This window comes from Marmota monax, unplaced genomic scaffold (assembly GCF_021218885.2).
Source record: "Marmota monax isolate L192 unplaced genomic scaffold, Marmota_monax_Labrador192_F-V1.1 WCK01_AAM20220418_F8-fsc00005, whole genome shotgun sequence".
In the NCBI taxonomy this organism is placed as follows: domain Eukaryota; kingdom Metazoa; phylum Chordata; class Mammalia; order Rodentia; family Sciuridae; genus Marmota; species Marmota monax.
The window spans coordinates 6,267,358-6,294,207 of record NW_026692254.1 but is presented as its reverse complement, the minus strand read 5'-3'; the positions used below and the strand labels follow the sequence as shown (position 1 = coordinate 6,294,207).

Here is a 26,850-nt window from a genome sequence, read left to right as displayed (position 1 = left end):
AAACTTAAGTTCAGTAGGTTTAGTCAGTGCTGTGTTGGCTATTAAAATACTTAAAAAGATTGTTTTTCTAAAGTGCCTATATACTTTTAACATGTTACAGTCAGAAAATGAGATTAAATTAGGTATGTGACCAGATTATATTATAGTCCCATATAATTTCTCAAATTTATTAAAAAAGCTATTAGCTTAATTTTTCCATAGCTCTATATAGACAATAACAGTCACCTCTTCTTGGTCAGATTGCAAGACAGTTAGCAATGAGCCTACGAAAAGGTGCTATTTCTGCATCTTCATTCTTAGTTGCTATACAGATAACTAACCTAATCAATACTCTGTTCTTTTTTTTTTTCTTCCAGACATCCCCCATTTAAGACCAAAGCCAGTGTATATTACTACAACTCGAGATAATGAAAGCATTTACAGTACAAAAATTCCATACATGGCAGCTCGTGTGGTTTTTATTAAGTGGGTTGTAACATTCTTTTTGGAAAAAAAGTATCTAACTGCAACACAGAACACTAAAAATGGAGTTGATGTATTGCCGAAAATCATTCAGGTATGCCAATCAAAATACATAACTAAAGTAATTGATTAATAGAATTATAATTCTTGGAGGTTTTTGGATTATTGTCCCACCCTGTCTATAATGTTAGGATTTCCAAGGGAGTCAGAAACACTTACTATATGCTATTGAAATTGCCATAACAGGAAATTTCACTGGCGAGGAAAGCATTCTAAGAAGACGGCTGTTGTGTACACTCTCCTGGTTCTCCCTCATTCCTACTCCTTTACTCAAGTTTCTGTAACCTCTGATGAGTATGAGTACAGTGGACCATTCTGCTTTCATCAATCACCAGCACCTAGAAGTCTCTCAGGACATATGCAGATGGCTCATGCTATTAAGTTCCCATTGCATATCAGGGGAGGGAATGAATGAGCAGCTTAGGATTCTAGGATGGTTATTGTGCTATAATAGGATGCCTACAAGGGAAGACTACCTCTCCTTGAGGCTTTCTGAAAAGATCTAATGTCAGGCCTGCTTTTTCTCTTGGTCTTGGTCAGAAACAGATGGGGGCTTTTCCAGGCTGAGTGGTGCCGCAGTCTGTCTGGGCACAAAATAACCAAGCCACCACACCGCCTTGTAGATTCAAACAGCAACTCTTTATTCCCGAGAACTCTCACCGACACTCTACACGCACGTTCTGGGGAAAATACACTCCCTCCACCGGGCTCTGTGTACCAATTCTCTCAGAACCCCACGAGAACTCAACGGGAACTCAAGGAGTGGGTGCCTGAGGCAGCAGGATGCGCCCTATTCCTAGCAGGATCCACCCTAAACCTGGAGCCACCCTAATCCAGCAGGGTCACCTTTCAACCAAAAATGCTATGGTTCCTACTTGGCTATGGCTCTCAGCAAGTTGGTTAGGGACTATGTGCTGAGGGGGGTCATGGTTTTGTGTGTGTTGTTGTTTAGTGTCCCCAAAAACAAGGACAGTAAATGTGGTGCACTAATTTTAGGTTTGCTGCTGCTGTGGAGTTCCCAGAAGTATAACCTGGGCTTCATCTGGGACCATACAAGCTTGACAGGCAAATAAGTGGCTCATATGCTAGTAGGTCATTAGGGCCTTGATGAAAGGACATGAAGTCTAATAGAGCATGTGGCTCCATTGAAGAGGACTCACTGAAAAGCTAGAGAGAAGTTCATTGTCAGAAGACTCTAAGGGAGAAGCAGTTACAATAAGAACAGCAAAAGGCTTGCTGAAAGAAAGTTTAAAAACTGAAAAAGTCACAATTTAAAATTTTAGTGAATAAAATGAAAATGGAAATGATCACTACCAAGAACAAAATTGGCTTTCTGAAGAAATGTCTTATAACATTGAGTAAAACTTTAGACAGAAATCAGAAATGAATAAATAAAACCCAAGGGAAGGTCCAGACCTACCTTAAAAAATTGTAGCACAAGGTGAAAAGAATGAGGAGTAATAATTGAACAAATAAGTATACTTGAGGTGAAAAAAACAAAGACATGTCTCCAACATGTCTCTAAGGACTTTTGAGTCCCAGGAAAAATTAACAAAACAGACTTTCATGGATTAAGAAAAATTATACACATTTCCAAATGGAAACCATAGGTTACTTAAAATGAAACTGAGATTAGTATCTAATATCTAATCAAATGTGCACCCCTGGAAGCTGGAAATACACCCATGTTCCTTCTGCTCTGTCACCGAAAGGATGATCAGTCAGGATCAAAGAAGATATTTAATAAATATGGTGTTAGTGTAATTGCTTAGAACCTTGCCTCTTATGACATACCTAAGCAAATGTCAGATTGATTAAAGGTATACAATAAAAGCCAAATAACAATCCTCTTAAACCAGGGATTTAAGAGAAAGTCTATGGAAATTTTTAAAATTGGGGACTAATAGACTACCTTAAATAGAAATAAGACTTAGATGCTATAGAAGAAATCAAGTTTGAATTTATTTTAAAAATAGAGAAAGCTTTATATGTCTGAAGATAAAATAAAGTCAAATCCAAGCAATAGACTGTTAAGTGACAACACCCTCTTAAATGAGTCAATATCTCTATGAAGACAAATAGAATTGAGAGTGGACAAAGGAGATGAAAGTGCGGCTTGCAGAAAAAGGGAATTCAGTGGCCCTGAATTTCACCAGCAGTCATGGAAATGCCATTAGTTCTGAACCAAGATGAGATATCTTTATTTACTTATAAGGAAACAAAAATCTGTATGAAGTTATATATTAAAAACTCAGTTGCACTTTTTAGTATGTTTTACATGATGTGATTGTCACTGATTAAAAAATCTCAAAAATCTATTCTCTCCATCTTAAAAAGATTGTAAAGCCATCACCTGTATTTAGTCAAAATAACTTGCTTATTCTTGAAAACTACATGTGTATGGAAGGAGATAGAAGGAACAGCAAATTAAACACTGCTTCAAGATTTTTTTTTTCTTGGTTGTCTCCTTGCAATTGCAAGTCATCTAACTTTTATTATTTAGCTTTTTTAAGTGTCTTAAGAGTTGGACTTCCTGAATCAATTGGATGGTTCCTAATGACAAAAGAAGATACTACCAACCCAACTGTCTTAAACATAAAAGAAACATTTTAATTCTACTAAAAAGAAGTGCATGGTAAAACTGATAGAATATAGTTAACTCACACTTTCTCACTGATTCTCTGTGGTTATTCTCTTCTCCATTCTGCTTTTCCCCTCCAGTTGTTTTGTCCATAGCTTCCCCCATGATTGTAAGACAGTTGCCAGCAGCTGGGACACTACTCTCCTGTTATATTTAGAGGGAGTCTAGGAATATATAGTCTTTCTCTTTTGTCTGGATGGAACATTTTAATTTACCTGCCCTGTAACAATAATGCTGATTGGATTAAATCCAGCTCAGTAAATGGACCAAGAATTGCCATGATTGGCTTCTATGAAACTAATGCTTTTTGATACTTTGGGTTCAGCTTCCTTTGAGTCTCTGGGCTGCAAGGAAGGAGACACACACAGCCTGGAGGCTCTGTTCGGGAGGTGGGATAGGTGCCAGCAAATAGACCCCATGTCCCCCTTGCCACCATACCGTGTTGATAGTTGAATCACAGGAAGAGACTGCCAGATCAGGCAGGGAGGCTTTATTGAGATATCACTCCCGGGCGGAACTCGATCAGACCCACAGAGGGGACAGGGGAAGGGTCTGAGGAGAAACCGCATGGAAGCTCAACAGGACTGGACTTTTATGGGGCTTACAGTAGGAAGGGAAGGGCTTAGGACAGGAAAAGGTGTTTCTAGGGCCCCTTGCCCCCTTGGAGTTGGTCAGGGGAGTTGGCTGAACTCCAGGATTGGCCAGGGGGTCCTGTTGATTGACAGGCGTTAGTCAGGAGGTCTGGCTGATTGACAGGGAAGGATTGACAGGCGTTAGTCAGGAGATCTGGCTGATTGACAGGCGTTTCCGCCGGCATCTGATTGATGTTCTTTTCTGGCATGGGCTGCTTTGTTCTAAGTTGCCACTAAGTCACCACTAAGTCGGCACCAAGTCGCTGCCACCCACCTAACAGAGACCATCACTCTTCCTTACACTAAGCTGTTACATTAGTTTTCTATTGCCATTGTAGCAAACTACCACAAGTTTAATGGTTTGGAATAATACAGTTTTATTATTTTATAGTTCTGGAAATCTGAAATTCAAAACCGGTGCCAGGCATTTTAAGGCCTTTGTTTCTTTTGGAGCTCTTTGGAAGATTCTTGTTTTCTTGCCCTGTCCTTTTTTCTAGAAGCTGCTGCATTTCTTGGCACACAAGGAAAAGTGCATCATATCACTTTTCCTCCCTCCATTTTTATCATCACAATACCTCCTTTGTCTCTGGTCCTCTTGCCTCCCTCTTATAAGGACCTTTGATTCCATCAGGGCAATTTGGATATCCAAAATAATTTCCTAATCCCTACCTTCTTAATTTAGTCACTAGATCCTTTTTACCATATAAGGTCCTACAGTCACAGATTCTAAGGATTGAGAAATGGATATCTTTGGGAGGGGGGCAAATGTTATTAAGCCCACGTCAGTTGTCTCCTGTATTCCCTTCTCTGCCCTGCAGTTTTGTTTCCCACCTCATCCCACATGTCTGTTGATTTCCACTTTTCATTTACATTGTATAGGAGAAAAAACAGCAGTTTAAACAATGTAATACTAAACCCTAGAAATAAGGTTGCCGAAGTAAAGCACATTGTACTTATCTCCTGAAGTTTTTGTTTGGAATTTAAAACTTGATACTAGTTTTACCCATCTTTTGAGCATTTTTCTCTGGTGATTGAAAACCTCATTTCAAACAGTATACTGCTCTTTTAAAAGACCTTCAAAATTTCATGACTGCTTTTTCTATTTCTATGAGGAATGTCATTGGGATTTGGAACAGAATTTCATTACATTTTTATAGTTGTTTTGGTAGTATGGTCATTTTGATAATATTAATTCTGCTTATCCAAGAGCAAGGTAGATCTTTTTATCTTTTAAGGTTTTCCTTGATTTCTTTCTTTAGGGTGCTGTAATTTTCATTATATAGATCTTTCACCTCTTTTGTGGAATCCCAAGTATTTTACTTTTTTTGATGCTATTGTAAATGGGGTGGTTTTCCTCGTTTCCATTTCTGAGGATTTGTCACTGATTAACAGAAATGCATTTGATTTATGGGTGTTGATTATATATCCTGCTACTTTGCTGAATTCATTTACTAGTTCTAGAAGTTTTCTGGTAGAACTTTTAAGGTTTTCTAGGTATAGAATCATATCATCAGCAAATAGTGCCAATTTGAATTCTTCTTTTCCTCGGTGTAGGTGTATTCCTTTAATTTCTTTCGTCTGTCTAATTGCTCTGGCCAGTGTTTCAAGAACTATGTTAAATAGAAATGGTGAAAAAATACATCCCTGTCTTGTTCCAGTTTTTAGAGGGAATGCCTTCAATTTTTCTACATTTAGAATGATGTTGGCCAGGGCTTAGCATAGATAGCCTTTATAATGTTGAGATATGTTCCTGTTTTCCCTAATTTTTCTAGTGTTTTGAACATGAAGGGGTGCTGTATTTTGTCAAATGTTTTTTTCTGCATCTATTGAGCAATCCTTAGCAGGAAGAGAGAAGCAGGTGGCATCACTATACCAGAATTTAAACTATACTACAGGGCAATAGTAACAAAAACAGCATGGTGTTGGCACCAAAACAGACTTGTAGACTAATGGTATAGAATAGAGGACACAGAGACTAACCCACATAATTACAATTATCTTATATTAGACAAAGGCGCCAAAAACTCACATTGTAGAAAATATAGCTTCTTCAACAAATGGTGCTAGGAAAACTGGAAATCCATAGGCAACAAAATGAAATTAAACCCCTATCTCTCACCATGCACAAAACTCAACTCAAAATGGATCAAGGACCTAGGAATTAAACCAGAGACCCTGTGTCTAAGAGAAGAAAAAGCAGGCCCTAATCTCCATCATGTGAGTGAGGCCCAAGGTTCCTTAGTAAGACTCCTTTGCTGCAAGAATTAAAATCAAGAATCAATAAATGGGATGGACTCAACCTAAAATGTTTCTTCTCAGCAAAAGAAAAAAAAATCTGTGAGGTGAATAGATAGCAACATATTGGGAGCAAATTTTTACCTCTTTCACATCAGATAGAACACTAATCTTTAAGGTATATAAAGAACTCAAAAAGCTAAGCACCAAAAAAACCAAATAACCCAATCAATTAATGGGCCAAAGACCTGACTGAACAGAAACTTCTCAGAAGATGATATACAATCAGTTAACAAATATATGAAAAAAATGTTCATCATTTTTTTCAACAACAAACAACAGTAAGTGTTGGCAAGGATGTGGGGAAAAAGGTATACTCATACACCACTGCTGGGACTGCAAATTGGTGCAGCCAATATGGAAAACGGTATGGAGATTTCTTGGAAAATTGGGAATGGAACCACCATTTGACTCAGCTATCCCTCTCCTTGGTCTATACCCAAAGGACTTAGAAACAGCATACTACGGGGACACAGCCCTATCAATGTTTATAGCAGCACAATTCACAATAGCTAAACTGTGGAACCAACCTAGATGCCCTTCAGTAGTTGAATGGATAAAAAAAAATGTGGCATATATACATTGAATATTACTCAGCAAAAAAAGAGAATAAAATCATGGCATTTGCAGGTAATGGTTGGAGTTTAGAGAAGATAATGCTAAATGAAGTTAGCCAATCCCCCCCTCAAAAAAATGCTGAATGTTTTCTCTGATATAAGAAGGCTGTTTCATAGTGAGGTAGTGAGGGGGAACATGGGAATAATAGATGAACTCTAGATAGGGAAGAGGGGTGGGAGGGGAAGGGAGTGGGCATGGGGTTAGAAATGATGGTGAAATGTGATGGATATCATTATCCAAAGTACTTGTATGAAGACACGAATTGGTGTGAATATACTTTGTATACAACCAGAGATATAAAAAATTGTGCTCTATATGTGTAGTAAGAATTATAATACATTGCAATGCCATATATAAATAAAAAAATTACTTAAAATAAATAAATCCTTGCTTTGGAAAAAAAAAGACCTTAAAAACAGTATTTTTAAGTACCGCTTCAAAATAGTTCATGTTTTTGCCACTTTGTTAAAGGTGATATATGAGGTGTTCTTTTTTTTTCCCCCAAAGTTATGAGAATACTTTTCTCTTGATCTACAACTAATACATTTGACAGCATTTTTTACCAGGGAGGGAAGGAATCAGTGTACCTTCTAGACTTCACTAAGTTACTTCTAGGTAAATATGGTTTAACAAATTTTCTTGTTTAGCGGCATCATTCCTCTGAGAGCAAAAATGCAGTCACTAGTATACTCCTTAATATGTTGTAGTAACAGTAAACCTATTTTTCAAATCTGAATGTTCTTGGTGCATCATTTCAGCTGAATTTTTTTAGTGAAGTATTATTAATTTCTTAGCAATTCATTTTTATTTGAGATAGAAGTACTGGTGATTTTTTTTATTGTTTGTTCAAAACATTACAGAGCTCTTGACATATCATATTTCATACATTAGATTCAAGTGGGTTATGAACTCCCATTTTTACCCCAAATACACATTGCAGAATCACATCGGTTACACATCCACATTTTTACATAATGCCATATTAGTGACTGTTGTATTTTGCTACCTTTCCTATCCTCAACTATCCCCCCTCCCCTCCCCTCCCCTCCCATCTTCTCTCTCTACCCCATCTACTGTAATTCATTTCTCTCCTTGTTTATTTTCCCATTCCCCTCACAACCTCTTATATGTAATTTTGTATAACAATGAGGGTCTCTCTCCATTTGCGTGCAATTTCCCTTTTCTCTCCCTTTCCCTCCCACCTCATGTCTCTGTTTAATGTTAATCTTATCCTCCTGCTCTTCCTCCCTGCTCTGTTCTTAGTTGCTCTCATTGTATCAAAGAAGACTTTTGGCATTTGTTTCTTAGGGATTGGCTAGCTTCACTTAGCATAATCTGCTCTAGTGCCATCCATTTCCCTGCAAATTCCTAGATTTTGTCATTTTTTAGTTCTGCGTAATACTCCATGGTATATAAATGCCACATTTTTTTTTATCCATTCATCTATTGAAGGGCATCGGGGTTGGTTCCACAGTCTACAATTGTGAATTGTGCTGCTATGAACATCGATGTGGCAGTATCTCTGTAGTACGCTCTTTTAAGGTCTTCAGGTAATAGTCCTAGAAGGGCAATAGCTGGGTCAAATGGTGGTTCCATTCCCAGCTTTCCCAGGAATCTCCATACTGCTTTCCAAATTGGCCGCACCAATTTGCAGTCCCACCAGCAGTGTACAAGAGTACCCTTTTCCCCACATCCTCGCCAGCACTTGTTGTTGTTTGACTTCAGAATGGCTGCCAATCTTACTGGAGTGAGATGATATCTTAGGGTGGTTTTGATTTGCATTTCTCTGACTGCTAGAGATGGTGAGCATTTTTTCATGTACTTGTTGATTGATTGTATGTCCTCCTCTGAGAAGTGTCTGTTCAGGTCCTTGGCCCATTTGTTGATTGGGTTATTTGTTAACTTATTGTCTAATTTTTTTGAGTTCTTTGTATACTCTGGATATTAGGGCTCTATCTGAAGTGTGAGGAGTAAAAATTTGTTCCCATGATGTAGGCTCCCTATTTACCTCTTTTATTGTTTCTCTTGCTGAGAAAAAACTTTTTAGTTTGAGTAAGTCCCGTTTGTTGATTCTTGTTATTAACTCTTGTGCTATGGGTGTCCTATTAAGGATTTTGGAGCCCGACCCCACAATATGTAGATTGGAGCCAACTTTTTGTTCTATCAGACGCAGAGTCTCTGATTTGATATCAAGCTCCTTGATCCATTTTGAGTTAACTTTTGTGCATGGTGAGAGGAGGGGATTCAGTTTCATTTTGTTGCATATGGATTTCCAGATTTCCCAGCACCATTTGTTGAAGATGCTATCCTTCCTCCATTGCATGCTTTTAGCCCCTTTATCAAATATAAGATAGTTGTAACTTTGAGGATTAGTCTCTGTGTCCTCTATTCTGTACCATTGGTCCACCCGCCTGTTTTGGTACCAGTACCATGCTGTTTTTGTTACTATTGCTCTGTAATATAATTTGAAATCTGGTATTGCTATACCACCTGATTCACACTTCCTGCTTAGAATTGCTTTTGCTATTCTGGGTCTTTTATTTTTCCATATGAATTTCATGATTGCTTTCTCTATTTCTACAAGAAATGCCATTGAGATTTTGATTGGCATTGCATTAAACCTATAGAGAACTTTTGGTAATATCGCCATTTTGATGATGTTAGTTCTGCCTATCCATGAACAGGGTACATTTTTCCATCTTCTAAGATCTTCTTCTACTTCTCTCTTTAGGGTTCTGTAGTTTTCATTGTATAAATCTTTCACCTCTTTTGTTAGGTTGATTCCCAAGTATTTTATTTTTTTTGAGGATATTGTGAATGGAGTGTTTTTCCTCATTTCCGTTTCAGAAGTTTTGTCGCTGATATACAGAAATGCCTTTGATTTATGCGTGTTGATTTTATATCCTGCCACTTTGCTGAATTCATTTATTAGTTATAGTAGTTTTTTTGTATACCCTTTTGGGTATTCTAGGTATAGAATCATGTCATTCGCAAATAGTGATAGTTTAAGTTCTTCTTTTCCTATTTTTATGCCTTTAATTTCTTTCGTCTAATTGCTCTGGCCAGTGTTTCGAGAACTATATTGAATAGAAGTGGTGATAGAGGGCATCCCTGTCTTGTTCCAGATTTTAGGGGCAATGTCTTCAATTTTTCTCCATTGAGAATGATGCTAGCCTGGGGCTTAGCATAGATAGCTTTTACAATGTTGAGGTAAGTTCCTGTTATCCCTAGTTTTTCTAATGTTTTGAACATAAAGGGATGCTGTACTTTGTCGAATGCTTTTTCTGCGTCTATCGAGATGATCATATGGTTCTTATCTTTAAGTCTATTGATGTGGTGAATAACATTTATTGATTTCCGTATATTGAACCATCCTTGCATCCCAGGGATGAATCCTACTTGATCATGGTGCACAATTTTTTTGATGTGCCTTTGTATCCGATTCGCCAGAATTTTATTGAGGATTTTTGCATCTAGGTTCATCAAAGATATTGGTCTGTAGTTTTCTTTCTTTGAGGTGTCTTTGTCTGGTTTCGGAATCAGGGTGATGTTGGCCTCATAGAATGAATTTGGCAGAGCTCCCTCTTTTTCTATTTCCTGAAATAACTTGAAAAGTATTGGTATTAATTCTTCCTTAAAGGTTTTGTAAAACTCCGCTGTATACCCATCCGGTCCTGGGCTTTTCTTGGTTGGAAGTCTTTTGATTGCTTCTTCTATTTCATCTATTGTTATTGGTCTGTTTAAGTTGTGAGTATCCTCCTGACTCAGTCTGGGCAAATCATATGACTTAAGGAATTTATCGATGTCTTCACTATCTTCTATTTTATTGGAATATAGGTTTTCAAAATAATTTCTAATTGTCTTCTGTATTTCTGTAGTGTCTGTTGTGATATTGCCTTTTTCATCCCGTATGTTAGTGATTTGAGTTCTCTCTCTTCTTCTCTTCGTTAGCATGGCTAAGGGTCTGTCGATCTTATTTATTTTTTCAAAGAACCAACTTTTAGTTTTGTTAATTTTTTCAATAGTTTCTTTTGTTTCAATTTCGTTGATTTCCGCTCTGATTTTAATTATTTCTTGCCTTCTGCTACATTTGCTGTTGTTTTGCTCTTCCTTTTCTAGGGCTTTGAGATGAAGTGTAACTCATTTATTTGTTGGTTTTTCTTTTTTTGAGGAATGACCTCCAGGTGATGAATTTCCCTCTTAAAACTGCTTTCATTGTGTCCCATAGATTCCGATATGTTGTGTCTGTATTTTCATTTATCTCTAAGAATTTTTTGATTTCCTCCTTTATGTCTTCTGTAACCCATTGATCATTCAGTAACATATTGTTCATTTTCCATGTGATGTAGGATTTTTCCTTCCTTCTTTTATCATTGATTTCCAGTTTCATTCCATTATGATCAGATAAATTGCATGGTATAATCTCCACCCCTTTATATTTACTGAGGGTTGCCCTATGGCATAATATATGGTCTATTTTTGAGAAGGATCTATGTGCTGCTGAGAAAAAAGTATATCCACTTGATGATGGTTGATATATTCTATATATGTCAGTTAAGTCTAGGTTATTGATTGTGATATTGAGTTCTATAATTTCTTTATTCAACTTTTGTTTGGAGGATCTGTCCAATGGTGAGAGAGGTGTGTTGAAGTCACTCATAATTATTGTGTTGTGGTCTATTTGATTCTTGAACTTGAGGAGAATTTGTTTTATGAACATCGCAGCACCATTATTTGGTGCATAAATATTGATAATTGTTATGTCTTGTTGGTGAATGGTTCCTTTTAACAGTATATAATGTCCTTCCTTATCCCTTTTGATTAACTTAGTCTTGAAGTCGATTTTATTCGATATGAGGATGGCCACCCCTGCTTGCTTACGAGGACCATGTGCGTGGTATATTTTTTCCCAACCTTTCACCTTCAGACTGTGTATGTCTTTTCCAATCATATATGTCTCCTGGAGGCAGCATATTGTTGGATTTGTTTTTTTAATCCGTGTTACCAGCCTATGTCGCTTTATTGGAGAGTTTAAGCCATTAACGTTTAGAGTTACTATTGATATATGGTTTGTACTTCCAGCCATGTTTGATTATTTATCTTTTTTTTTTAATTTAGTTTTGTTTCTCCATGATTAGCTTTCCCCCCGCCCTCTGTCTTTACTGAGGCACTGCCCACTGATGGTTTTGGTTATTGTTTTTCATTTCTTCCTCATGTAGTGTTTTGCTCAAGATGCTTTGCAATGCTGGTTTTCTGGCTGCAAATTCTTTTAACTTTTGTTTATCATGAAAGATTTTTATTTTGTTGTCGTACCTGAAGCTTAATTTTGCTGGATACAGAATTCTTGGTTGGCATCCATTGTCTTTCAGTGTTTGAAATACGTTGTTCCAGGATCTTCTCGCTTTCAGCGTGTGTGATGAAAAATCCGTTGTTAACCTTATTGGTTTACCCCTGAATGTAATCTGCCTCCTTTCTCTTGTAGCTTTTAATATTTTCTCTTTGTTCTGTATATTGGATATCTTCATAACAATGTGTCTTGGCGTTGGTCTACTGTGATTTTGTATGCTCGGTGTCCTGTATGCATCTACAATTTGTATATCCATTTCCTTTTTTATTTCTGGAAAGTTTTCTGTAATTATTTCATTCAGCAGGTTACTCATTCCCTTGGTTTGAATCTCTATACCTTCCTCTATCCCGATGACTCTTAAGTTTCGTTTTTTTATGTTATCCCATATCTCTTGGATGTTTTTCTCATGATTTTTTATCAGTCTTTCTGAGTTGGCTAGACTCTTTTCAAGATGATTATCTTGTCTTCATTATCTGACTTTCTGGCTTCTACTTGCTCCACTCTGTTAGTGATACTCTCAATTGAGTTTTTAATTTGGTTTATAGTTTCCTTCATTTCTAGAATTATTGTTTGAATTTTTTTGTAATCTCTATCTCCTGATAAAGATGCTTAACTTCTTCTTTTATCTGTTTATGTAATTCCATTTCAATGTGTTCTTTCACTGTTTGAATTTTCTGTCTTATATCCTCTTTAAGGTTCCATTCCATCTAAGGTATTCCTTGAGTTCTTCATATGACCATTTTTCTGATGACTCTAGGTCCTCCTGAATATTTAGGCTGTCCTGCATTGTTTGTACTCCTTTTCTTCCTTGCTTTTTCATGCTGCTCATGTTACTTCTTGTTCTGTTTGACTCTGAGTTGCTGTTTACTCCTATAAATTTATTTGATGCTTGGGAGGAAAGGTATTAGAAGGGAAGGGAAGAAGTCACTAAAGAGAATGAGAGTAAGCAGGTAGAATTCAAGGAAGGGGGAATAAGAAAATTGAAAAGACATAAGAAAAAAATAGAAAAGAAAAAAAGAAAAAAAAATTAAAAAAATAATAAAATAAATAAAAATTAAAATTTTAAAAAAAATTTAAAAACAACAACAAAAAAAATGAAAATGAAAAAAAACCCAAATTAAAAAAAATTAATAAATGCAGTCTTAGAGTTTGATTAACTTCTATTCCAGGAGGTGGAGCTGTGCCCACCGGGCCAAGCTTCTCCTCTCAATACACGGGACCCAATCACTGTGCAGCAGCTCCTCCTCCCAGACTGGGCGGGTCTCCAATCCTGAGTGCCTAGGGCCTTCTCTTGTGTCTAGTCACTTCCCCAGTTTTCCTCAAGCCAGGCCCCCTCACCAGTGATGCTCACCACAATACTGGCTACACGCCAGGTCTGCTGCTCCTGGGAGCCCTGTTTTCATGAACGACTGGGCTCACTCTCCCTGTTTGCCATTCCCTTAGACCCTAAGTTTGTAGAGCTTGGGGCTGAGAACGCTCAGCGAAATTTGCTTGCCCTCCGGTAGCCACGCCCCCGGTAGCTGGTGCAAGAGACCTCAGTTGTCAGCACTGGCGGGAGCGGTAGCCAGGAGTTCCGCGCCGTGGGTCCCGCGCCACTCCTGATTCCCTCAGTCTGGCTATCGCGCTCATGGGAGAGCTGGGAGGGGCCCTTAAGGTTTCCCCGCTGTGTGGAGAGGGAAGGCTAGGGGGTTACACACCTGTCGCCGCTGGTTTCAATGAAGTTATCTCCTCCGCCGCATTCTGGTGACGTCAGTTCTCTGCCATGGTGGTATCCCATGCAAATGGCGACAGTTCGTCTCCCTTTGCCGGGTGACCAATGCAACGGGTGGGTCCTGACTGGCTCTCCCAAGCCCCGTTTCAACCCTGTGGCCACTGCCTATGAAGGCTCAGTTGGCATATACCTCCGTAGGTGCAGAAGGGCCGACCAGTTGTTTCAGCGGGATCGTTTAGTGCTGAGTCACAGCAGTTTGTCTGCGAGAAGCAGGCGAACGGGAGCTTGAATTCAGCCGATCCGGGCTCGGTGTGTGTTCTGAGAGGCCCAGACTATTCGCCCCAGATCCACGTCAGCTCAGCATTGCCTAGTGATCCTGAGCAAACAGCATTTAGACGGTTTACGACTCCCAATGCCCGCGCAGCTGAAGAGGTCAGAGACTTGATCTCTCCGCGCCCACCGCCATGTTGGATCCCAGTACTGGTGATTTTTAAAAATCACCAAATCAGGCAAAATTTCAGCAACACTGCTTTGTATCAGTTCTAGATACACAGTAGTTAAACATTAAAGCCTAAAAAGCCTATCAGGGAATAAAAAAGAAAGTTTGATATGGCAAGGCAGTTGATCATATTTACTTATATGAGTTCTTTTCTTTCATTAAAATACCACTTTTACTAATTCTGAGCCAGCCCTTCATGATGACCTATGGGCTGTGGATTTCATGAAATTGTATTTCATGGAATAAGCAGTTAGAAAAAGTGAGTCCCACAAACTGACAAGTCTACAGGAATTTTTACATGTATTTGTTTAATATTGCTCTAGTATTCTCTGTTGCTGTTAAACTCTACAAAGTCTTCAAATAAGCATTCAGGCAAATCAAGACAGGGATTGAGTGGCATGGGCATTGCCAGCAGAAAGCTTTCTTCATCCCCTTGTTTAATACTTACTTTGTGTGGGTGTTCTAAGCCTGCCTGGGAGCATAAGCTGTGGTGCTGAAAGGATACCAAGGTATCAAGGAGGATTGAGAGGAAGGAAATAAGTGGTAACCTATATCATGCAGTGTCTGAGCCCTGGCAATGCTGGCCTGACCCAAATCAATGTTTGATTTTCTAAATAAAGCTTTTTCCCATGCCAAACAAGTAAAAGTCATCTTTGTATTGGCTGTGAGAATGAACTAATATGAAATAACAATTGAGAATCCTAGCTTGATTCTAATGGGTAGAAAATGAACTCTCTTTAGGACTAATTCTATTCATATTTATGTTAATCTTTGAAAAAGGGCAAGAAATGAGTAGTCTTAGATATTCAATTTGTCTTCAGTCTTACCACTTACTATAATTATGAATGTCAAAACATATAGATGATTTTGGAAAGTAGCTTTTAAAGCAGGACTGTGAACCATGAAAGGCTAAGGAAAGCATTTTATTAAGAGAAATAGTTTTTGTCTTATATGATAATGAGAAATCCATCTATGCTATTTCTGTTCCATTTGATAGAGCTTATTTTTAAATGATTTGATACCTTTAAATACAATTCTTTAGGAACATTTAAGAAATTTATCATATTGATATGTTACAAATCATCTCAAATTTAGTAGCTTAAAACAGCAACCATTTTATCCTATTGTTTCACAGTTTGAGTAAGGAAGTAGGGCAGTGTATGGTTTCATCTAGAGTTTCATCTAGCATTAACTGGGGTCACTGGGTAGAAATCTTTTTTTTACTTTTTTTTTAAATTTATTTTACATGAGTCTATTATTATTATTATTATTTGCATTACAATTCTTAATACACCTTTATACCACAGTTTATCATATCTCTGTATACAAAATATGTTGATATCAAATTCATATCTTCATACATGTATTTTGTATAACGATGAGGGTCTCCTTCCACCATCCATGCAATTTTCCTTCTCCCTCCGTTTCCCTCCCACTCCTCTTCCCTAACTAGAAGTAATCTTCTTCCCCTGCTCTTCCTCCCTACCTCATTTTGAGTCACCCCCCTTATATCAGAGAAGACATTCGGCATTTGTTTTTTGGGGGATTGGCTAACTTCACTTAGCATAATCTGCTCTACCACCATCCATGTCCTACAAATGCCATGATCTTATTATTTTTTTAGTGCTGAGTAATATTCCATTGTGTATAAATGCCACATTTTTTTTTTCAATCATTCAGTGAAGGGCATCTAGTTTGGCTCCACAGTTTAGCATTGTGAATTGTGCTGCTATAAACATTGATGTGGCTGTGTCCTTGTAGTATGCTGTTTTTAGGTCTTTTGGGTATAGTCTGAGAAGAGGAATAGCTGAGTCAAATGGTGGTTCCATTCCCAGCTTTCCAAGGAATCTCCATACTGCTTTCCATCTATATTTATTAGAGATATTGGCCTGAAGTTTTCTTTCTTTGAGGTGTCTTTGTCTGGTTTTGGAATCAGGGTGATATTGGCCTCATAGAATGGGTTTGGAAGTACTCCCTCTTTTTCTATTTCCTGAAATAGATTGAACAGTATTGGTGTTAGTTCTTCTTTAAAGGTCTTGTAAAACTCAGCTGTATATCCATCTGGTCCTGGGCTTTACTTGGTTGGTAATTTTTTGATGGCTTCTTCTATTTCCTCACTTGATATTGGTCTGTTTAAGTTGTATATATCTTCCTGACTCAATCTGGGCAGATCATATGACTTAAGGAATTTATCGATGCCTTCACTATCTTCTATTTTATTAGAGTATAAGGTTTCAAAATAATTTCTAATTATCTTCTTTATTTCTGTATTGTCTGTTGTGATATTGCCTTTTTCATCCCGTATGCTTATTAATTTGGGTTCTCTCTCTTCTTCTCTTCATTAACATGGCTAAGGGTCTGTCAATCTTATTTATTTTTTCAAAGAACCAACTTTTTAGTTTTGTCAATTTTTTCAATTATTTCTTTTGTTTTGATTTCATTGATTTCAGCTCTGATTTTAATTATTTCTTGCCTTCTACTGCATTTGCTGCTGATTTGTTCTTTTTCTAGGGCTTTGAGATGTAGTCTGAGGTCATTTATTTGTTGGCTTTTTCTTCTTTTAAGGAATGAACTCCATGAAATGAATTTTCCTCTTAGTACTACTTTCATAGTGTCCTAGAGATTTTGATATGTTGTATCTGTGTTTTCATTTACCTCTAAGAATTTTTTAATTTCCTTCTTGATGTCTTCTGTTACCCATTGTTCATTCGATAGCATATTGTTCATTCTCCATGTGATGTAGGAATTTTTCCTTCATTATTTTATCGTTGATTTCCAATTTCATTTCATTATGATCAGATAAAATGCATGGTAATATCTCTACTCCTTTGTATTTGCTAAGAGTTGCCCTGTGGCATAATATATGGTCTATTTTTGAGAAGGATCCATGTGCTGCTGAGAAAAAAGTGTATATCTGCGTGATATTGGTTGATATATTCTACATATGTCAATTAAGTCTAAGTTATTAATTGTGCTATTGAGTTCTATAGTTTCTTTATTCAACATTTGTTTGGAAGATCTGTTCAGTGGTGAGAGAGGTGTGTTAAAATCTCCCATGATTATTGTGTTGTGGTCTATTTGACTCTTGAACTTGAGAAGAGTTTGTTTGATGAACATAGCTGCACCATTGTTTGGGGCATATATATCAATGATTGTTACGTCTTGTTGGTGAATGGTTCCCTTGAGCAGTATGTAGTGTCCTTCTTTATCCCTTTTGATTAACTTTGGCTTGAAGTCTATTTTATTTGATATGAGTATGGACACCCCTGCTTGCTTCTGAGGTCCATGTGAGTGGTATGATTTTTCCCAACCTTTCACCTTCAGTCTTTGTATGTCTTTTCCTATCAGATGAGTCTCCTGTAGGCAGCATATTGTTGGATCTTTTTTTTTAAATCCAGTCTACACCGGGTAGAAATCTTTAGCTGAAAGCTGATTAATCTGGAGGATCCAAGATGACTTCATATGCCTGTTACTTCAGTTGGGCCAGTTGGAAGGAAATTTGGGTTCATCTCGGACTCCTTTCCATCCTGTCTCACTAGCAGGGTAGTTGAAATTCTTACTTTCTTGGGACTCCAAGAGCAAAATATTTCAAGAGATGGAAAATGTAACTATTAGCCCCCGGGCCTGAGTGACACTGGCATAGGTCTGTTCTACTCTTTCCACTGGTGAAAGGCATAATGCAGTTTAGTAGAGAAAAGGAAGGGGGCCACATAGAACATGCTGAGGGTGAAAACCTAAAGTAATGATTATACAAATGTATTTTCACATTGGGCTGTTCACCTGTCTACAGAAAGAGATGTGCAATAATCTTTAATTTTCTGCACATGTACATGTTGCTTTCTTTTTAGACTGTGGGAAAAATAGCTGTCAAAAAGTCATAGGTTTTTAAGCCATAAGAGACATTCGTCCTAGTCTAAGATTCTCCATGCTCTATAATTTTTTTTAAGAAATTAAAAAAAAAAATTGTAGGGAATGGTTCACATGCCTGTAGTCCTAATTACTTAGGAGGCTAATGTGGGATGGTCAATTGATTCCAGGAGTTTGAGATCAGCTTTGGCAACATAGCAAGACCCTGGGTCTGGAAGGAAGGACAGGAGGAGTGGAGGAAGAAGGAAGGAGGAAGTTCAAATGAAGTTAAGTTACTTGTCTTAGTGACTTAAAGTAGAAATCCACAGAAGCAAGTCTTTTGACACTTTTTGTGGACCTCTTTCCAGAGCATATTCATCTCATCCTTGGGTCATTCCAGATAAAAAAAGAAATAAAATATGTAGAATTTTATTTTTCCATGGAAGACAGTAGATCTTTCAAAGAGATGAAAGAGTTTCAATAGGGCAGTATATCACAGGGTGATAGGGAGGGTCTTTGATAAGCCTTAATAACTAAGGCTTAATAACTAAGGTATGAATAGAAAAATTACTATAAATATTAACCTTCCTCTAATTTACCCTAGAGATTACCATTGAGTATTGTTTTATTTTCATGTTGCATAGTAGTTCTGAAATTAGTTTTGTACTATTCATGTCTTACCATGTCTTGTAAAAAGTATGTCCAGTATGTAAAATTTTAGTTGTATTTGCATTATGTATTTCTGACTTTTAAAAATAATAATATTGCTTATGAAGATGAAGTAAAATTATACCTGCTTATGTTTGAAGGAAACCTTTCATTCTATGGAGAAATCAGAGCAAATATCAATATTAGCTTTGTAAATCATCACATGAATTACTTTATTCCTTTGTGCTCATAATGTTTTCTCAATACTTAAAATTTTGTAAACATTTTAGTTAAATTTGACCGAGATTCTGAGTACCCTTTAAAGGTTATGCAGTCCTCCATCAAGGTCATTTAGGTTTATGAGTCACATGATGCCTTCCAATCTTGTTGCTGTAAGAAGTCCCTTGCATTTTCAAATTTCTGTGACCTTAGAGTAAATGCTGATGTCTGGAGACCTAACATGATGATAATACATATGTATTTGTGCATTAATTTATTCTATGATTTTACAAACGCAAATTCAACTTTTTAGGTGATAAAATTTCACAGCCCTCTTTCCTGAAATAACTTACTAGTTTTCTTATTAAAATAACTGAATTGAGGAAGAATTAGTCGGTTAATTAGGTAATGGGTAACTATAGGTTCCAGAGTGTGTGCTTTAAGCAGTAACTAGGTTTTGGCTTACTGTGCCCTGTGAAATTGGTTGGTAACTAGATTATTTTAAAACAAGGTAAGACGTGAGGTAAGGGGCATATCTCAGTAGTAAAGTTCATTCTTAGCACAAAAGATGCCCTGGGTTTAATACCAAGCACCAACCAAAACAAAAACAAAAAGGCAATTCTTAAGTTTTGCTAGCTGCCTTTGAGTAGGATGTGAATCACTGAGAAATGTAATGACTTTCTTCCAGACTGTTGGTGGTGGAGCAGTACAAGAGAGGGTGCCAGAGTTGGATAGCAGTGGGCCAACAGAGCAAGACAAAAACCATTCTAACAGCAGCACCTTGTCTGACCGAAGACTCAGCAACACCAGCCTTTGTAGCATTGAAGAAGAGTACCGAACGGTGTATGAAATGGTGCAGCGGATTCTCTTGTCAACACGTGGTTATGTCAATTTTGTGAATGAAGTATTTCGCCAGGTTAGTGTGTGCTTATGCATGTGTTATCAGTTTATGAAACTGAAGAAATTTTTGTTCTTGCTTGTATTAGCCAGCTTCCTGTTACTCTAGAAAATACCTGAGATAAATAGATTTGAAAAGATAAAAGGCTTATTTTAGCTTACAGTTTTGGAGGTGTTAGTCCATGACCAGTTGACTCTCTCACTTTATCCCTGTGGCAGCACAGTACATTATGGCAAGAGCAGGAGGCAGAGGAGTCCTGTTCACTTCATGGCTGGGTGTGAAAAATAGAGAAAGAGGAAGAGTCCAGGGTCTCACAATCCCCTTTGTAGGCATGACTCTAGTGGTGACTAAAACCTTCCTCCAGGGCACACTTCCTGAAGAGTTTCTACCACCTTCCCATAGTGCCAAACTGCAGACAAAGCTTTTATTTATTTGTTTAAAATATTTTTTTTAGTTGTAGTTGGACACAATACCTTTATTTTTTATTTTTATTTTTTATGTGTTTCTGAGGATTGAACCCAGTGGCTCGCACATGCTAGGCAAGCACTCTGCCGCTAAGCCACAACCCCAGCCCCGACAAAACTTTTATTAAATGCATGGACCTTTGGAAGATATTCCAAATTCACATTGTTTTTTTACTTATAACATTCCAAGAAAGACTGTTGATGAGTTGGGCTGAATTATAGAAGTCAGTAATGGATGGCCGCTGCGTACTTGGGTTGCTGAAGTGCTGAGCGTGGTCCTCAAAGCAGCGGCTTTAATAGAGATTTCGCACAGTCTGTTAGAGCTCCTTTCACCGTTAATCTGTAGTGGACCACTTTGCCAAGGAGCAGGAAGAACAAAGAAATCGAAAAAGAGACGCTTGGCTGCTCAGAGCCGCGGGCGCTTTGCTCCCATCTGCTTCCTTTTTCGCTTCGCTGTGGGCGGAGAAGCTGAATGTGTAATCAGCAGTGGATTGTAAGTACCCGAGGCAAAGAAAGCTCAGTGCGCCCCGCCTTTTTTTTTTTTTCTTCTTTTTTCTGAATATTTTTTATACAGGGAGAGTTTGTGGATTGGGATTGTTGGCGGGGCTGTGGTTTCTGTGCCGAAAATCCACTCCGCGGGAGCCGCCATTTGCTTTCTGCTTGCTGTCTTGATGGCTCTGTATACACTGTCCGGCAGCCGCACCTAGAGGTTGGAGCTGGGCTGCATGCCGAGCCCTGTCCTCCGAAGGCTGGACTGCAGCCTCGAGCGTCTCGGTGGCCTGTTCGCCGCTGCACCTTCGGGCAGAGCCTGCTCTGGGGTCGTTCTGCACCCCCCTGCCAGGGGACCCGTGCTCCGGAGGAGGGGGACGGAGAGCCGCGGCAGCAGCCGCTTGGGCCCCTGGGGCCGGGCACCGGGCTGAAGAGCTGCGGAGGCCAGGGCGGCTCTGCTACGGTCGCAGACAAGCGCGGCACTTGTGAGCGCAGCCCAGAGACGGAGGCGACGGCGGCAGGGTTTCATTTCTAGAAATCTGGACTGGAAACAGAAGCAGCAGTTTGTATAATCCCAAGAACTTGCTTATACCAGGAAGCTGTAAGGGCAACATGAATATCATTGAGGAGATGTAACATGGTGGCAGGCGCAGAGAGATCAAGTCTCTGACATCTTCAACTGCGCGGGCATAGGGAGCCGTAAACTGTCTAAATGCTGTTTGCTCAGGATCACTAGGCAATGCTGAGCTGACGTGGATCTGGGGTGTACAGGCTGGGCCCCTCAGAACACACACACAGAGCCCGAATCGGAGGCAATTAAGCTCCGGTTCGCCTGCTTCATGTGACTCAGCACTAACGATCCCGCTGAAATAATTGGCCGGCCCTTAGGAACTTACAGAGGTAAAAGCCAACCGAGCCTTCATAGGCAGTGGCCACAGGACTGAAACGGGGATTGGGAGAGACAGTCAGGACCCACCCATTGCATTGGTCACCCGGCAAAGGGAACAAACGGTCACCATTTGCAAGGGATACCACCATGGCAGAGAAATGGCGTCACGGGCGGAGGAGATAACTGCATTGAAACCAGCGTGACAGGTGTGTAATCCCCTAGTCATCTCTCTCCACACAGCAGGGAAAACTTAAGGGCCACTCCCAGCTCTCCTCTGAACACAATAACCAGACTGAGGGAATCAGGAGTGGCAGGGGACTCGCGGTGCAGAACTCCCGGCTACCGCTCCCACCAGTGCTGACAACTGAGGTCTCTTGCACCAGCTACCGGGGGCGTGGCTACAGGAGGGCAAGCAAATTCGCTGGGGGATCTCAGCCCCAAGCTCTACAAACTTAGGGTCTGAGGGAGGCAAACAGGGAGAGTGAGCCCAGGTGTTCATGAAAACAGGGCTCCCAGGAGCAGCAGACCTGGCGTGTAGCCAGTATTGTGGTGAGCGCCACAGGTGAGCACGGCCTGGCTTGAGGAAACACAAGACAAGGCCCTAGACACTCAGGATTGGAGACCCGCCCAGTCTAGGAGAAAGAGCTGCTGCACAGTGAATGGTTCCCACCTATTGAGAGGAGAAGCTTGGCCCAGTGGGCACAGCTCCACCTACTGGAAGAGAAGTTAATAGAACTCTAGGACTGCATTTATTATTGTTATTATTATCATCATTTTTTTTTTCTTTTCTTTTTCTTTTTTTTTCTTCTTTTTCTTTCATTTTCAATTTTTATTTGTTGTTGTTCTTTAACTTTTTTCAATGTTTCTATTTTTTTTAATTTTTTTATTTTATTATTATTTTTTTTTAATTTTAATTTTCATTTTTTTATTATCGCTATTATTTTTGTTAAAAATTTTTTTTCGTCTTTTCTTTCTTTCTTTATTATCTAATCTTTGTTATTCTTGTTTCTTTTGTCTTTTCATTTCTTTTAAATTTTCTTAGTCCCCCTTCCTTGAATTCTACGTGCCTACTCTCATTCTCTTTAGTGACTTCTTCCCTTCCCTTCTAATATCTTTCCTCTCAAGCATCAAATAAATCTATAAGAGTAAACAGTAACTCAGCAGTCAAACAGAACAAGAAGTAACATGAGCAGCATAAAAAAGCAAGGAAGAAAAGGAGTACAAACAATGAAGGACAGCCTAAATATTCAGGAGGACCTAGAGTCATCAGAAAAATGGTCATATAAAGAACTCAAGGAATACCTTAGACAGATGGAATGGAACCTTAAAGAAGATACGAGACAGCAAATCCAAACAGTGAAAGAACACTTTGAAAATGAATTACATAGACAGATAAAAGAAGAAGTTAAGCATCTTTATCAGGAGATTGAGATTATAAAAAAAAACCAAACAATAATTCTAGAAATGAAGGAAACGATAAACCAAATTAAAAACTCAATTGAGAGTATCACTAACAGACTGGAGCAAGTAGAAGCCAGAACATCAGATAATGAAGACAAAATATATCATCTTGAAAAGAGCCTAGCCAACTCAGAAAGGCTGGTTAAAAACCACGAGAAAAACATCCAAGAGATATGGGATAACATAAAGAAACCAAACCTACGAGTCATTGGGATAGAAGAAGGAACAGAGATTCAAACCAAGGGAATGAGTAACCTGCTGAAAGAAATAATTACAGAAAACTTTCCAGAAATAAAAAAGGAAACGGATATACAAATTGTAGATGCATACAGGACACCGAGCACACAAAATCACAGTAGACCAACGCCAAGACACATTGTTATGAAGATATCCAATATACAGAAAAAAGAGAAAATACTAAAAGCTACAAGAGAAAGGAGGCAGATTACATTCAGGGGTAAACCAATAAGGTTAACAACGGATTTTTCATCACACACGCTGAAAGCGAGAAGATCCTGGAACAACGTATTTCAAACACTGAAAGACAATGGATGCCAACCAAGAATTCTGTATCCAGCAAAATTAAGCTTCAGGTACGATAATGAAATAAAAATCTTTCATGATAAACAAAAGTTAAAAGAATTTGCAGCCAGAAAACCAGCATTGCAAAGCATCTTGAGCAAAACACTACATGAGGAAGAAATGAAAAACAATAACCAAAACCATCAGTGGGAAGTGCCTCTATAAAGACAGAGGGCGGGGGGAAAGCTAACCATGGAGAAACAAACTAAATTAAAAAAAAAAAAAGAAGAAGATAAATAATCAAACATGGCTGGAAGTACAAACCATATATCAATAGTAACTCTAAACATTAATGGCTTAAACTCTCCAATAAAGCGACATAGGCTGGTAACACGGATTAAAAAAACAAATCCAACAATATGCTGCCTCCAGGAGACACATCTGATTGGAAAAGACATACACAGGCTGAAGGTGAAAGGTTGGGAAAAAATATACCACGCACATGGTCCTCGTAAGCAAGCAGGGGTGGCCATCCTCATATCGAATAAAATTGACTTCAAGACTAAATTAATCAAAAGGGATAAGGAAGGACATTATATACTGTTAAAAGGAACCATTCACCAACAAGACATAACAATTATCAATATTTATGCACCAAATAATGGTGCTGCGATGTTCATAAAACAAATTCTCCTCAAGTTCAAGAATCAAATAGACCACAACACAATAATTATGGGTGACTTCAACACACCTCTCTCACAATTGGACAGATCCTCCAAACAAAAGCTGAATAAAGAAACTATAGAACTCAATATCACAATCAACAACCTAGACTTAACTGACATATATAGAATATATCAACCATCATCAAGTGGATATACTTTTTTCTCAGCAGCACATGGATCCTCCTCAAAAATAGACCATATATTATGCCATAGGGCAACCCTCAGTAAATAAACAGGGGTGGAGATAATACCATGCATTTTATCTGATCATAATGGAATGAAACTGGAAATCAATGATAAAAGAAGGAAGGAAAAATCCTATATCACATGGAAAATGAACAATATGTTACTGAATGATCAATGGGTTACAGAAGACATAAAGGAGGAAATCAAAAAATTCTTAGAGATAAATGAAAATACAGACACAACATATCGGAATCTATGGGACACAATGAAAGCAGTTTTAAGAGGGAAATTCATCGCTTGGAGGTCATTCCTCAAAAAAAGGAAAAACCAACAAATAAATGAGCTCACACTTCATCTCAAAGCCCTAGAAAAGGAAGAGCAAAACAACAGCAAATGTAGCAGAAGGCAAGAAATAATTAAAATCAGAGCGGAAATCAACGAAATTGAAACAAAAGAAACTATTGAAAAAATTAACAAAACTAAAAGTTGGTTCTTTGAAAAAATAAATAAGATCGACAGACCCTTAGCCATGCTAACAAAGAGAAGAAGAGAGAGAACTCAAATCACTAACATACGGGATGAAAAAGGCAATATCACAACAGACACTACAGAAATACAGAAGACAATTAGAAATTATTTTGAAAACCTATATTCCAATAAAATAGAAGATAGTGAAGACATCGATAAATTCCTTAAGTCATATGATTTGCCCAGACTGAGTCAGGAGGATACTCACAACTTAAACAGACCAATAACAATAGATGAAATAGAAGAAGCAATCAAAAGACTTCCAACCAAGAAAAGCCCAGGACCGGATGGGTATACAGCGGAGTTTTACAAAACCTTTAAGGAAGAATTAATACCAATACTTTTCAAGTTATTTCAGGAAATAGAAAAAGAAGGAGCTCTGCCAAATTCATTCTATGAGGCCAACATCACCCTGATTCTGAAACCAGACAAAGACACCTCAAAGAAAGAAAACTACAGACCAATATCTTTGATGAACCTAGATGCAAAAATCCTCAATAAAATTCTGGCGAATCGGATACAAAGGCACATCAAAAAAATTGTGCACCATGATCAAGTAGGATTCATCCCTGGGATGCAAGGATGGTTCAATATACGGAAATCAATAAATGTTATTCACCACATCAATAGACTTAAAAATAAGAACCATATGATCATCTCAATAGACGCAGAAAAAGCATTTGACAAAGTACAGCATCCCTTTATGTTCAAAACATTAGAAAAACTAGGGATAACAGGAACTTACCTCAACATTGTAAAAGCTATCTATGCTAAGCCCCAGGCTAGCATCATTCTCAATGGAGAAAAATTGAAGACATTGCCCCTAAAATCTGGAACAAGACAGGGATGCCCTCTATCACCACTTCTATTCAATATAGTTCTCAAAACACTGGCCAGAGCAATTAGACAGACGAAAGAAATTAAACGCATCAAAATAGGAAAGGAAGAACTTAAATTATCACTATTTGCAGATGACATGATTCTATACCTAGCAGACCCAAAAGGGTCTACAAAAAAACTACTATAACTAATAAATGAATTCAGCAAAGTGGCAGGATATAAAATCAACATGCATAAATCAAAGGCATTTCTGTATATCAGTGACAAAACTTCTGAAACGGAAATGAGGAAAAACACTCCATTCACAATATCCTCAAAAAAAATAAAATACTTGGAAATCAACCTAACAAAAGAGGTGAAAGATTTATATAATGAAAACTACAAAACCCTAAAAAGAGAAGTAGAAGAAGATCTTAGAAGATGGAAAAATATACCCTGTTCATGGATAGGCAGAACTAACATCATCAAAATGGCGATATTACCAAAAGTTTTCTATAGGTTTAATGCAATGCCAATCAAAATCCCAACGGCATTTCTTGTAGAAATGGATAAAGCAATCATGAAATTCATATGGAAAAATAAAAGACCCAGAATAGCAAAAGCAATTCTAAGCAGGAAGTGCGAATCAGGCGGTATAGCGATACCAGACTTAAAACTATATTACAGAGCAATAGTAACAAAAACAGCATGGTACTGGTACCAAAACAGGAGGGTGGACCAATGATACAGAATAGAGGACACAGAGCCTAATCCACAAAGCTACAACTATCTTATATTTGATAAAGGAGCTAAAAACATGCAATGGAGGGAGGATAGCATCTTCAACAAATGGTGCTGGGAAAACTGGAAATCCATATGCAACAAAATGAA

General features: G+C 38.1%; 1 protein-coding gene across 9 annotated transcripts in view; it reads left to right on the top strand.

The window, feature by feature from the left end:
- The window catches only part of Ralgapa2 (Ral GTPase activating protein catalytic subunit alpha 2), a 334,911-nt gene that overhangs the window by 83,333 nt on the left and 224,728 nt on the right, over positions 1–26,850 (top strand). For all 9 annotated transcript variants that reach the window (XR_009226010.1, XR_009226009.1, XR_009226008.1 and 6 more), the window contains 2 exons: positions 357–556; positions 19,667–19,894. Coding sequence is in view for 6 of the 9 variants with exons in the window: in XM_046435038.1 (XP_046290994.1) it covers positions 357–556; positions 19,667–19,894 (428 nt within the window). In the remaining 3 variants the exon portion in view is untranslated. The remainder of the gene's footprint in view (positions 1–356; positions 557–19,666; positions 19,895–26,850) is intronic.